General features: G+C 42.4%; 1 protein-coding gene across 1 annotated transcript in view; it reads right to left on the bottom strand.

The window, feature by feature from the left end:
• Positions 1-13,475, bottom strand: part of LOC108704549 (synaptophysin-like protein 2) — an 87,541-nt gene that overhangs the window by 28,094 nt on the left and 45,972 nt on the right. The window contains exon 3 of the mRNA XM_041582000.1: positions 800-898. Coding sequence (XP_041437934.1) covers positions 800-898 — 99 coding nt within the window. The remainder of the gene's footprint in view (positions 1-799; positions 899-13,475) is intronic.

Genomic DNA, 13,475 nt, shown 5'->3' with positions numbered 1-13,475 from the left:
TTTTTCCAATCTACATGGTGGAGGGCCGATAACGGAAGCCAGTGTTAGCCGCTCCCTGTTTTTAGACCACACCCACTTTAAACCACACCCATGTTACCGCAAGACCATGTCCACATTAATAGCAGACCAAAAAACCAAATGGTTGGTGCTCAATGCAGGGATCAGGGCTGGAACTAGGGGTAGACAGAGTAGACGGCTGTCTAGGACGCCATCATTGAGGGGCGCACTTTTCAATCGTTTATTTAATAATTTGTTTCAGTAATCATGGTCACTCAGTTGGGTGGAATCCATCTCCTTCCCCTTCTCCCTCTTGCCGGCAAGTAATAGCTCCTTTAATGCGGTGCACCGCAACGTGCATACACGCGTCAATGACATCACTGATGTGTTGGATGGCAGAGAGCTGGCAGCCTGCTTGGTGTGGTTCTTGCTGCACTCAGCCTTGCACAGTTGCACTGAACTGAAGACATTCTTTCTAATACTGTAAAGTGTGAAGCTTCCTGCTGGCACAGCCAGGTACAGATTTGTGTGCCATATGTTTGCTGTTGCTGCTGGGATGGGCCCTGGCACATGTATATAAATACTTGGGGGCAATATGATGTGATCAGATTTATTTTTGGATGCTGCTGACACAGGTAAAGATTGGGGGCAATATGATGGCTGCAGGAGGGCTGTATGATGGATGGCTGCTGAGCTTGCACAGGTACAGGGGGCAATAATATAAATGAAAAAGTGGTGTACACTTTCTTGCTCTCTTTATTTAAAAACCATCATGGTAAGGAGGGAAATGGTAATGCAGGACAGGGGGCACTGAGTGAAGCTCTTGCCTAGGATACATGACAGTTGCTGCTGTCTCTCCACTGTATGACTCACAACTTCCAAAGGCAAATATAGCAAACAGCTAAGACAAGGAGATGACAAGAGAAGTTTGAATGAGAAATAATTATTTTTAGATTAGCAAATATGTTTGTCAAGCAAAAAATAAAGTGCTTCAAAAGAGGAAGGAAATATAAAAGAGGTATTTGTAGATTAAATAAACAAATAAACATGCATCTTTCTGAGTTGCTCAATGTACTTTTATTGGATATCATTGCATTTGGTTCTGTAAACCAAAATTAATAAAATACCAGCACAGCTTTAACAAAATCTGCATTTGTTTTGGTTCAGCTTTGGAGGGGTTACTTTAACAACCTAAAAAGGACTTGAACAATATAGTAACAGGTTCCCTCCTCCTGGAGCAGCACTATTAACTGATTCATTTTGAAAAAAACTTGTTTTCCCATGACAGGATCCCTTTAAAGAAGAACTAAACCCTACAAATCAGTGGCCTATTTTATTAACCAAACTTAGATGCTAAAGTTTCATAATCTCCAGGCCTTCAAATTTGTCACAGAAGCTTAACTCCTGTTTGTGTTATTTTGTAAACTCACACTGGTTAGAACTTCAGACTTTTATTCAGAGTAGTGATAGTACCCTGAGGATGGAAAAGTCAGAATCTGAAAATCCGGCATTTTAGATCTGTCAAGGTTGCATATTAGTCAATGGGAGAAGTCCCAATGATTTTTTGATGAGTGCTGGGTTTCCTGCAATACCCCGCAGTTTTCTGAATTTTTGGGCAAAAAGCATAAGAAGTCTGAGTTTTCGGTTGAAAAATCTGAAAAAATCTGAGGAAAAACATTTATTTCGGGAAAATGTGATAATAAATAAGAGTAAAAAAAACCAAGCTGATTTGATCGGAGTTTGTAGCAGAAAATATTGAGATAAATTTGGACTTTGATAAATAACCCCCTAAGTGTGATCTGGGTAGCTGTTGAGAAGCTGCCTGCAAACTATCGTTGAAAATTATCAAGCAGAAAATAAGTCTGGCCTGTAATATAAACTAATACTGTAGGGCTGATTATTAAATTATTAATTGTTGATGCTAATTGAACTGGTATCAGAGCTACAATGTAATGAGAATTTCAATTACTTATTTATCACTCTTGTATTGTGATATTTAGATTATCTATATGCAGTCTATTGTGAGCTCAGGTAGCTCAGGCTACTTGGGGCATCTCTCAAGGCACAGATCTCCACGACTAAAGGGCTGTGGCTGCTTTAACCTGGTACAGAAGCCAAAAAATAATATACAACATATTTGCTAAACTACTTTGCTTTGTTAAGCTTTAGTTCTTCTTTAAAGGGGCTGTTCGCCTTTGAGTATTTTTTTATGATGTAGAGGGTGACACTCTGAAACAATTTGCAACTGTTTTTAATTTTTTATTTGTGGTTTTTGAGCTATTTAGCTTTTTATTCAGCAGCTCTCCAATTTGCAATTGCAGCAATCTGGTTGCTAGGGTCCAAATTACCCTAGCAACTATGCACTGATATGAATAAGAAACTGGAATATGAATAGGAGTGGGCCTCAATAGAAAGATGAGTAATAAAAAGTAGCAATAACAACATATTTTGTAGTCTTACAGAACATTTGTTTTTAGATGGGGTCAGTGAACCCCATTTGAAAGATGGAGAGTCAGAAGGAAAAAGTAGATTATAAAATAACTATAACAAATAAATAATGAAGACCAATTGAAATGTTGCTTAGAATTGGCCATTCTATGACATACTAAAAGGTATGAAAAAGAACCACCCCTTTAAGGTTTTTTTCACTGAGACAGTTCCATGCTAGAGAATACAGTATGACAGCTCTAAGGAGTTACACCACATGTAGCTAAAATTTTTCAAGGTAAATTAATAAAATGTGCAAAATTTGTCCAAATGTTTGTTTTCATAAATCAGAACAATAAGTGCAACCTGCTGACTTGTTTCTATTGTTACTAAACCAGTAACAAACTTTGTACAGAAAGAGAAAGTTACAGTAATAGAACAGAAATTACGTTTACATCCAATAAGGACATGTAAAGAGGCACAAGACTAAAGAGTTCCCTTCTCTATACAGCTTACTATCCTAATGGCTCACAAAAGCTGAGACTATATAAGGTGTCAGTACTCCAAGAGGTAGTCTTTGAGTAATCTCATATGAGATATTTCTATTTTGTCTACAGGAGGTGGAGCCAAGAAAAACATTACATTTGTGTACTGCATTTACAAAATGAGCTGAGCTAAAACAGAGCCATAAGTCTAAACCCAAGTGTAGCATTGAGTGGTTGTCAGGGTGTTATAGGCATATCAGCAGGTAGGATAAAGATAATTTATTATGGTGCAATGTTGCTTTTCAAATTAGCAAAGCCACTATCCAGAAAATGAGATTGAGGGGTTGTTTACTAAACTCTGGTTGGGCTTTTTGGGGCAAAGTTCAAGTTCAGTACAGTGAAGAAAATACTGCCTGCAGTATAGATTTTCTCACTTTTAAGCAATTTATTGACTTTTTCTGGTATTAAAGAAGTCCAAAAATACAACTTTTCTTTAACCACAGAAGTAAGTTTGATTTAAAAACAGAGAAATGCTCTGAAGCAATAAAGTTATAATTGTAGCCAAATATGGTTCTATGATGTATTTCCAAACAATATTTATGTTTTATTATTGTTTAATTAACTTCTTTGTCATAAAAACATGTTTGTATGTTAGGTGCATCATATGGTAAAAATCTATTTTTATTACAGGTTGTGGTAAAATCCTGTGGGGGTAAATTCTTTAATGACCTAATAATGAAAAGACACCAGTTGCCAAAAGGACGGCTTTAAGCCTTCTACTGTAAACACGGTTTTGGCAAGCCAGTTATTGATTGTGCTGCACATCATGCAAAAAAAATTAAAAAAAAATTATGACCATGGGGCACATTTAGTACAATTAGTAGTATGGGTTAGATGAGGAGAAAATTCAGATTTTATTCAATATGCTGCTAATATGGAATCATCACCAAACAGAGATATTTCCAATGAAAATGTGAAGGTAATTTATAAAACACTTAAAATGGATGTTTTGGGCACATTTTGACCACTTTACCAAAAGTATTACTGTGTCAGAAATGAATCATTTGAACATTATTAGAAATAAGTTTTCACTTGCAACAAACGCAACATGAACACACAAAAAAAGCTCACAGAAAACTTTTTATGGATACATATACTTTCAGAAATTTCCCATTTCCCTTTTTATGAAAATATGTTCTAGAGCTGTAGCTTTTCCAGCTGGTTAATAGATATAGGATAAAAAAATGTAAAATTCTACTTGATTCTTATTGCTTTTGGCCTCGGAATTCACGGCAGACATCTTCTTCTTCTCCGGTAATCTTCGTGTCTTGACAGAATTTTCGGCGAATGCGCAGTTGGAGTAAATTTCTGGTCCCAAACAACTGCACATGCGCAGGGTTTTTTTTCTATATTACGGATTGAATTCTCTTTTAAAGTAACAGTAACCTCAAAAAATGAAGGTGTTTACAAATATAAGTAATACAAATATAATGTAATGTTGCCCTGGTATAACTTCTGTGTTTGCATCAGAAACATTTGTTGATAATTGTTGATGTTAATAAAGTTTGTGATAACAAGGAAGCAGGGAGGTGGGGCCAGCACACAGGAGATGAGAGTGAGCTGGACAGAGAAACATGCTTATGAGCAGTGCTGAAGCAAGTAGCGAAAGCGCTACTGACTGGGAGTGGGATTTCCCCTTGTAACAGTGGCGTTTAATTTAGCCAGCGTGTTCGCGCCTGGCGTTTTTTCGCAGGCGCAAGAACAGGGCTGACGTCATCGCGCATGCGTGCATGTACTCAGGAATGGCCTTATAAGGCAGCGCCTCCCACTGAGCTTCCTCTTGGCGCCCATAGCAGCTACAGGCACAACTTCACAACTTCTGAGATGGAGGACGCACTCCTACAGCAGATCCAGGCTAGGATGGCACAAGAGGGTACAGAGTGGTTGCAGAACCTCCTCTACACTGAAAAAGATAAAGCAGCAGGAAGATCAGGGAGAGAAGGGGTAAGAGGCACCAGGGCTCGCCCTGTTCGCCGTTCTCGCCCGCCCACTAGATTAAGTCCCAGTCCCCCTACAGCTCGTAAGAGAGCTCAGCCAGCCATAGTACCGGTTGTAACTTCTACACCGGCAGTAACAGCCCCACAGTTACAGGTGACTGCATAAGTTCATGCATCTGCAGAACCAACCTTAGCTGGGTTGCAGTCACGTTTACACTCCCCAGGTCATGTTAGTTGTGGTCAGAGGCATATGCAAAGTCGTTCCCCATCGCCTTCCATGATTCCCCCTCCCCCCGGCCATGTGGTGGCATACCAACTGGGGTTCGCACGGTGATGGGGGGCCCAGGGGCTAATTTAGTTGAGGAGCTTCATGATTCCATGGCATACAGCTCTGAGGAAAGAGAGCTGCCCAATTTTGATACGGCACCACCACAGGCCATTAGGCCTCAGCCTGTACACACACACCTGTGATTCATCAATCTCCTCCGCCCCTATTCAACCCTCCTCCCTTATACCATCCCGGCTCCAGGCTTCCGGCCTCACTCCCTGCACATAGGGATGGGAGGGTCGGTAGCGGTTAGGGATCTTGCATCACAAGGTTCTGGCGGGTGTAAACATCATTGTAGCGCTGATAGGTCCCCAGATAGGTTTTTGGACAATAGGGGAGCCTCCAGGCATAGGCGCTACGGTCCGGTGTACAGTGACCACAGCTCATCCGCCTCCCGCGCACGAGACACCTCCTCCTCAGAGAGAGACTCTGTTCGCCTTAAAAGGAAGGCAGCTAATACAGTTCCTGCACAACAGACAGCGACGGCTACTCTACCGGTTCCCAACCCATTGTTACAGGCTGGGAGTGATGGCATTTTGCCGAGCAGCGTACAACAGCATACAGGTGAGCATGCTTGTTTGGGTGCTTGGGATCAGCTGAGAGGTAATTCAGAAGTCCTTAATGCTTTACGGTCTATTATGGGTAATTTACTAGGAACTGCTTCGGCAGCGTCTCAACCCTCTTTAGCTTGTCCTTTAAAAGACTCCTATTTTTGTGGTGTTACACCATTAGGGTGCCATATCTCCACTGATATCAGGGAAACAATTTGGCGCAATGAATATATTGACATATGGTCTTTAATTTCACCGGATCAGCCCATAGTTGACCGGGAAAGGCGTTTTGAAAAGCCTGACGACAAGTTTGGAAATTGGCTACAAGCCTTTTCGGTGCTGGCCTGTGTAGTGGGCCAGAAATTTCCCAATAAATGTTCTGAGCTTTTCGTGTACTTGGATTTAATCTATGGAGCCTACAAGACACATGGGGGCCCTGCGTGGTGGAGATATGACGAGGAGTTCAGGAGGCGGTTAGTGCTTAAACCGGATCTGGGTTGGGATAGCAAGGCGACTGATGTTTGGCTTCGGTTAATGACCTCACAGAGGTCACAACCCTTTCAATATCCTGCTGCACAACATACCCTTGGGGCACGCAGTGCAGCGGCCACTAGACGCCCCGGTTCCTGCTGGTTGTTTAATGAGGGACACTGCAGGTTCTACAGCCTGTGTAAGTTCAAACACGAGTGTTCCACTTGCGGAGGAGCCCATTCGGCACTCCGATGCTTTAAGAAATTCAAATCTACTACCCGTAATGGCACCGGTAAGCCAGAGGACCCCGGCGAGCGTACGAAGGATGTCCCCGTGGTTAGACAGTTATCCCAAGAAGCAGGAAGCCGCCCTACTTAGAGTCGGCTTTACCTATGGGTTTTTCATCCCTTTTCAGTACTCGCCCTTTCCTACTTTTGCTGAAAACTTGAAAAGTGCCGTTGACAACCCGGGGGTAGTTGCGCTAAAACTAGCTAAAGAAGTCCAGCTTGGCAGGGTAGCCGGCCCTTTTGACTATTTGCCTTTTCCCAATTTGCGGATGTCTCCTTTGGGTGTGGTACCCAAGAAGGAACCCGGAAAATTCCGTTTGATACACCACCTGTCTTACTCAAAGGGTACATCTGTGAATGATGGGATTAGCAAAGCGGCGGCAGCAGTGTCGTATATTTCCTTTGATAGGGCTGTCTCCTTGGTTAGGGCAGCCGGCTCAGGGGCGCTCCTTGCTAAGTCGGACATAGAATCAGCTTTCCGGCTCCTCCCGGTTCACAATGATTGCTTTCATTTGCTGGGGTGTCATTTCAACAATGCTATTTACTATGATATGTGCCTACCTATGGGCTGCGCAATCTCCTGCAGGTACTTTGAGGTTTTCAGCGTACTGAAACGGGGTTCAATTCAGCGCTGCACTACCTTGACGATTTCCTTTTTGTGGGGCCCCGATCTTCCAAGGTGTGTGGTTCGTTGTTGAATTCCACTTTTTCATGCAGAAATATGGGGTGCCAGTGGCACTGGATAAAACCGAAGGCCCCACTACGGTTCTTTCTTTTTTGGGCATAGAAATAGACTCCAATTTGATGGTTTTTAGGTTGCCACAAGACAAATTGCAAAAATTGAAGGACGCCATCACGGTGGCTCGGCTCTGCAAAAAGGTGACACTTCAACAAATGCAATCATTATTAGGGCTATTGGTTTTTGCCTGCCGCATTATGCCTATGGGCAGAGTGTTTTGCCGAAGGCTGTCTCTGGCCACTCGTGGTGTTGAAAAACCCTATCACCACATTCGCATTACTAAACAATTGCGAGAGGACTTAAGTGTATGGCACTCTTTCCTAGGCATCTACAACGGCCATACTTGCTTATTGGGTGAGGAGGTCCAAAACAGTGAGGTGTCCTTATACACTGATGCGGCTGGTTTGACTGGTTTTGGAGCCGTACTTGGGAATTCCGGGTGTGCGGGTCCTTGGCCAGCCACCTGGCTCGAGCTTGGTCTTTGCAGGAACCTAACTTTATTGGAACTTTTCCCCATTGTAGTTGCCCTTGAACTCTGCGCTCCCGGCCTGGCCAATCGCAAGATTTGTTTTTGGACGGACAATATGAGTGTGGTGCATTGCATTAACGGGTTATCTTCCTCCTCACTTCCTGTTTTGGCGTTGCTGAGACATTTGGTGTATTTGTGCTTAGCCCATAACATTTGGTTTCGTGCTAGGCACGTACCAGGGAAGGTCAACTCCATTGCTGATGCTCTTTCTCGTTTTCAGTGGTCAACGTTTCGACTGCTGGCTCCCGAGGCGGACGAGGAGGGTACGGAATGCCCAGCTTCCCTGTGGCCCCTGGTGGAGACGAATTTATGAGTTTGATACAGGCATCGGTTACGGCAGCGACATGGAAGGGTTACGGTAATGCTTGGACTGAGTGGGTACAGATAGGGCATGGCAGGTCCTTAGCCAGTGACGCTGACAGGCTGCAACTCACGATAGATTATATGAGGGCAAATGGCTATTCTGCCACAGTGGCTCAGAGACGTCTGTCGGGGCTTGCTTTTTATTTTAAGTTGGCGGGTTGGCATGACGTGACGAAACATTTTGTAATTTCACAGGCGCTTAAAGGGTGGAAGAAGGAAGTAGTTAAAAGGGAGAGCCGCCGGCCCGTCTCTTTTGCGTTGCTGCGACAGTTAATTTTGGGTCTGCAGCAGGCAGTTAGTTCCCCTTATGAGATTTCCCTGTTTCAAACTGCTTTTAGCTTGGCATTTTTTGGTGCTCTTCGCATCAGCAAACTGGTCCCCGTGAGTAAGGTCAAAACAGGTGGCCTCCAGGCAGAAGACGTTATTCTTGGTAACTCCTTCATACGCTTCCGTATCCGAAAATCTAAAACGGACATCTATGGGCAGGGGACTTGGGTGACTCTTTCGGCAATTGATGACGTAGCTTGCCCGGCAAGACTTGCGACCGCATTTGCGGCAATTCGGAAGCAGGGTGTGTGTTTTTTGTCTCATGAGGACGGTTCCCCACTGACTAGATATCAGTTTGACACTATTTTTAAGAAATGCTTGACTGCGTTAGGGCTCAACTCCAAGGAGTTTGGGACTCATTCCTTTCGGATAGGGGCAGCCACGGAGGCTAGTGTTCAGGGCATGAGTGAGGATCAATTGAAGAGCATAGGCAGATGGAAATCAAAATGTTATGCTGGTTACATTCGACCGCAGCTTCTTACTAACTGAATTTTCTTTACAGACGGATCATCTCCTGTGGTACTTCTGGTGGGGCATTCTTACATCTGTCGAGCGGCACAGCGTGCGGAGAATCGTCCAGGGGGCAAAAACCTTGGTTTTTCCGGCACACGTGTGATTTGGCGAGGCATCAGTGGCATGCGGTGGCTGCAAGTACTCCCTGAGGTGGTTCGCTTTAGCCGAGCTTATGATGGCCCGCTGGTTCTGGTAATTCACGCTGGGGGTAATGATTTGTGCCAAGTTCGGGTAGCTGAGCTAATTTCTCTCATAAAATCCGATATTGCTTGTTTTCCCCCATTTTTTATGGATTTGGTTATAGTTTGGTCAGAGTTGGTGCCCAGGTTAGCGTGGAGGGGTGCCCGCAATGTTGCTGCAGTTGATAGATCCCACACCCTGCTTAATCAAAGAATCTCGCGTTTTGTGCGTAGCCAGGGCTGGGTGGTGGTTAGGCACCGGCAATTGGAAACGGATACCCCCTTGTTGGCTGACGGGGTTGACCTTAATGAGGTCGGTTTAGATATATTTTTGTCGGGCTTGCGCGATGGCGTAGGGAGAGCCATTTCTCTTCTGGGTGGAGGTCGGAGTTCTGTGTAGGATTACAAGAACTCCTAGTGGCGGTTATTGATCCTTTGCCTGTATTCGGCCTAGTATAAAAGGAGACACCACATGCCCACTGCACCCAGTGGCCGGCATTCGGGGTAAGATATATAAGGTCATATACTTGACAGTTAACGAGATACGTTTTGAAATGGCAAGGATCGGGAATAAATAAATATATATAAATAAAGCTGTGGCCGACTTTCACCCACCATTCTGTTTCAGTGTGTTTTATTCATAAATTAGCATCAAAGGGCTTATCCCTAGCTGGGCATAAATGTTAAGTTCCATAGGCTTAAACATCTTTAAACATCTTCAGAGTCCTTCATGCACTGTATTTGAATAAATAAGTTGCTGTTGCAAACTCAGAATCTGGTTATTAAAGCATACAACACATGGTACCAGAAGTGGATCCACTCAGCACACAAAGCCTGAACAATGTCAGAACCTGCAAAAGGTACAGCGGATGCAGCAGGCCCATCCCATCCTGTGACTGTAACAGTCCCTGTGCAGATAAGGACAGACAGTCTACGTCAGGGGTCAGCAACTTTACTATCAAAAGAGCCATTTTGCCCCCTCTTCCACTAAAGAAAAATAGTCTATAGCAGCAAAACATAATCCAGCTTATAAACTTTTAGACGTTTTAAACTTTTTTTTAATTTTAACTGTTACAACAACAGAATACAACAAACAGAAGTGCAGTATGTATGTGTAGGCCTACTTTGAAATAAATTAAACACTAAATAGCCCTATATGCTAGTGTTCTCATCTTTTAAATGTAAATTCTGTTTCTGAAGTTCAATGCTGATCTTCCCTCTATTGTCTTGAGTTTGTGACATGGTAAGGACCGTGATGAATCATCTTGCTGCGGCTCGGTCTTGCCTATCACTTCTGGGACGTCTATACAGCCCTCGCACCTGCTGGTGCTTACTGAGTGTGCGACTGTGGTAAGCTAACTGTTAACTTACCCCGGTCACACATTCAAGCAGCCGCCAGCAGGTGCGAGGGCTGTATAGCTGACCTGATAGGCAAAGCCGCAAGACTGAGCCGCAGCAAGCAGGATGAAGAGCCACATGAGGCTCCGGAGCCTCAAGTTGCCTACCCCTGGTCTACGTCCACCTACTCCAGTTAATTTTGTGGGAAATGTTGGGGAAGCATGGAAAATCTTTAAGCAGAGACTGTTACTATAAATGAAAGATAGTAACACTATAACACTGCCCAGTGAGCAGAAAGTGGCCCTTTCCCTAACAATAGCAGGGGAAGAAGCCTAGCAAATATTCAATTCATTTCAACTTGATGAACATGACAGTGATAATTTTGAAGTGGTTATGGGAAAGTTTGAAGATTACTGCACCCCTAAGGTGAATGAGACATATGAAAGATTTATCTTTAACTCCAGTGCAGTCTCCAATAGAAAGCATAATGGAATAAATAACAGACCTCAAGTTCAAAAGCAGAACATGTAACTTTGGTCAGCTGAGAGATTCATTAATCAGAGACAGACTTGTAATTGGATGTAATGATCAAAAAGTGCAAGAAAGATTGTCAAGGGAACAGGATCTTACAGTAGAAAAAGCTATACGAATCTGTCAAGCAGCTGAACTCACAGCTCAAAGTGTTAACAGGGATTAGAATGAAGACAAAAATATGGAGAAACCTACAAATGAAAGCAAAACTAAAAAGTAAAACATTAGAGCTTAAGGCATATAATGAGTCTGCAATTCCAACAGTAGGAAAATACACACTCACTCTTACAAGGGAAAGACAAGCAAGCATGAATTCACAGTAGTATCTGGTAATTACTGTCCTCTATTAGGCGCACAAACATGTTAAAAGTTGGGACTGGTAAACAAATTATTTGTTGTGGAAGAATCACCACAAAGCAACATAGACATACTGCAAAGTGAATATAAGAATGTGTTTGAATTTCTTGGAAAACTACCAGTTATATATGATATTTCATTAAAAGCTGTTGTACAAGCCAAAAGGCATGTGCCAGTGGCACTGAGAGAAAGACTTAAACATGAATTGCAGCGCCTGACAGAGTTAGATGTAATTGATCCAGGGCCGCCATCAGAAATCATGGGGCCCCACACAACAAAATTTTCTGGGCCCCCCTCATGACACCTCCCCTAACCACGCCTAACCACGCCCCCACTTTAACCACGCCCCCACCACAAAGGTCACATGGACACATTCACAAACCGTAAATAAAATCATTTTGGCAAAAGGGTTATCAAGCCTACCACCACATCAAGGTAGACTCTTTAAGCAGGTACCTGCTCTAACCTAAATTGCATTTTGTTTTACAATTATTCTCTGTTTAAATTGTACAAATAAGAGCCATTTGGTTTAACCCCTTGGTCAAAAAACAACCAGTCCTAATAAGGACAATGGAAGATTGAAATTTGCCCAATCTAGCTAGCATGTCTAATGTATACACTCATTTATTGTATAATCCATTTTATGTATACATTAAAAAAAACTGAAACCTAACCACTGGGCAATTATACAGTGCAATGGCACTTTGTGATTGTTTGTAAACATATAGGCCATCAATAAGAACTTTAATTAGTATAAATAAACAGATATACAACTTATTTTTATAATAAACAAAATTACTTTTATTAATATGAATAAATAAAGAACATAAGATATAAAACTATTTTTAAAATAAAAATAAGAACTTGTATTAGTATGAACTGTTCAGAAGTATAAATAGAAACCTAGTTGTACATGATTCATGATCTAACCACTGGATGATTATAAAGTGCATTGGCAGTTTGTGATTGTTTGTAAACATAAAGGCCTTATATGACTTTTTATAACAAACAAAATAACTACTTTTATTTGTATGAATAAATTATAAAGCTATTTTTACAATAAAAATAAGAACTTTTATTAGTATGAATAAATATGAATTAGTATGAATAAATAACATTTAACTTTTTAGAAGTATAAATAGAAACCTAGTGGTACGTGATATAAAACAATTTTTACAATAAAAATAAAAACTTTTATCAGTATGAATAAATAACATTTAGCTTTTTAGAAGTATAAATAGAAATCTAGTGGTACGTGATTGATGAAGTAACAAGGGATGTCGCGGACTGTTCGCCCGCGAACTAATTCGCGCGAACATCGACTGTTCGCGTCCGCCGAATGTTCGCAAACGTCGCGCGACGTTCGCCAATTTGGGTTCGCCTTAGCTGGCGCTTATTTTTGACCTCTCACCCCAGACCAGCAGATACATGGCAGCCAATCAGGAAGCTCTCCCTCCTGGACCACCCCCACACCCCCTGGACCACTCCCCTTCCATATATAAACTGAAGCCCTGCAGCGTTTTTTCATTCTGCCTGTGTGTGCTTGGAAGAGCTAGTGTAGGGAGAGAGCTGTTGAGTGATTTGAGGGACAGTTGATAGTAACTTTGCTGGCTAGTAATCTACTTGATACTGCTCTGTATTGTAGGGACAGAACTCTGCAGGGATTTGAGGGACATTTTAGGTTAGGTAGCTTTGCTGGCTAGTAATCTACCTTCTACTGCAGTGCTCTGTATGTAGCTGCTGTGGGCAGCTGTCCTGCTGCTGATCTCTCATCTGCTGACTGCTGCCTGTAACCCAATAGTCCTTGTAAGGACTGCTTTTATTTTCTTTTTTGTTTTTTTACTTTGCTACTATAAGAGCCCAGTGCTATTAGTCTAGCTGTGTTGGGGAGTGGGACTGGTGTGCTGCTCCTAGTAGTTCAGCACCAACCAGAGTAATTTTTTTTTTTAATATACATATATATATTTTTTTATTTTACTTATCTTACTGTTCTTTAATGTGTCCAGTGCTGTTTGCTGTTCTTCATAGTAGTGCACCAATAGTAGTGCACTTGCAG

Source organism: Xenopus laevis, chromosome 2L (genome assembly GCF_017654675.1).
Source record: "Xenopus laevis strain J_2021 chromosome 2L, Xenopus_laevis_v10.1, whole genome shotgun sequence".
Taxonomy (NCBI): Eukaryota; Metazoa; Chordata; class Amphibia; order Anura; family Pipidae; genus Xenopus; species Xenopus laevis.
The sequence above is the reverse complement of the archived record's forward strand: the minus strand, read 5'-3'. Positions and strand labels throughout refer to the sequence as shown.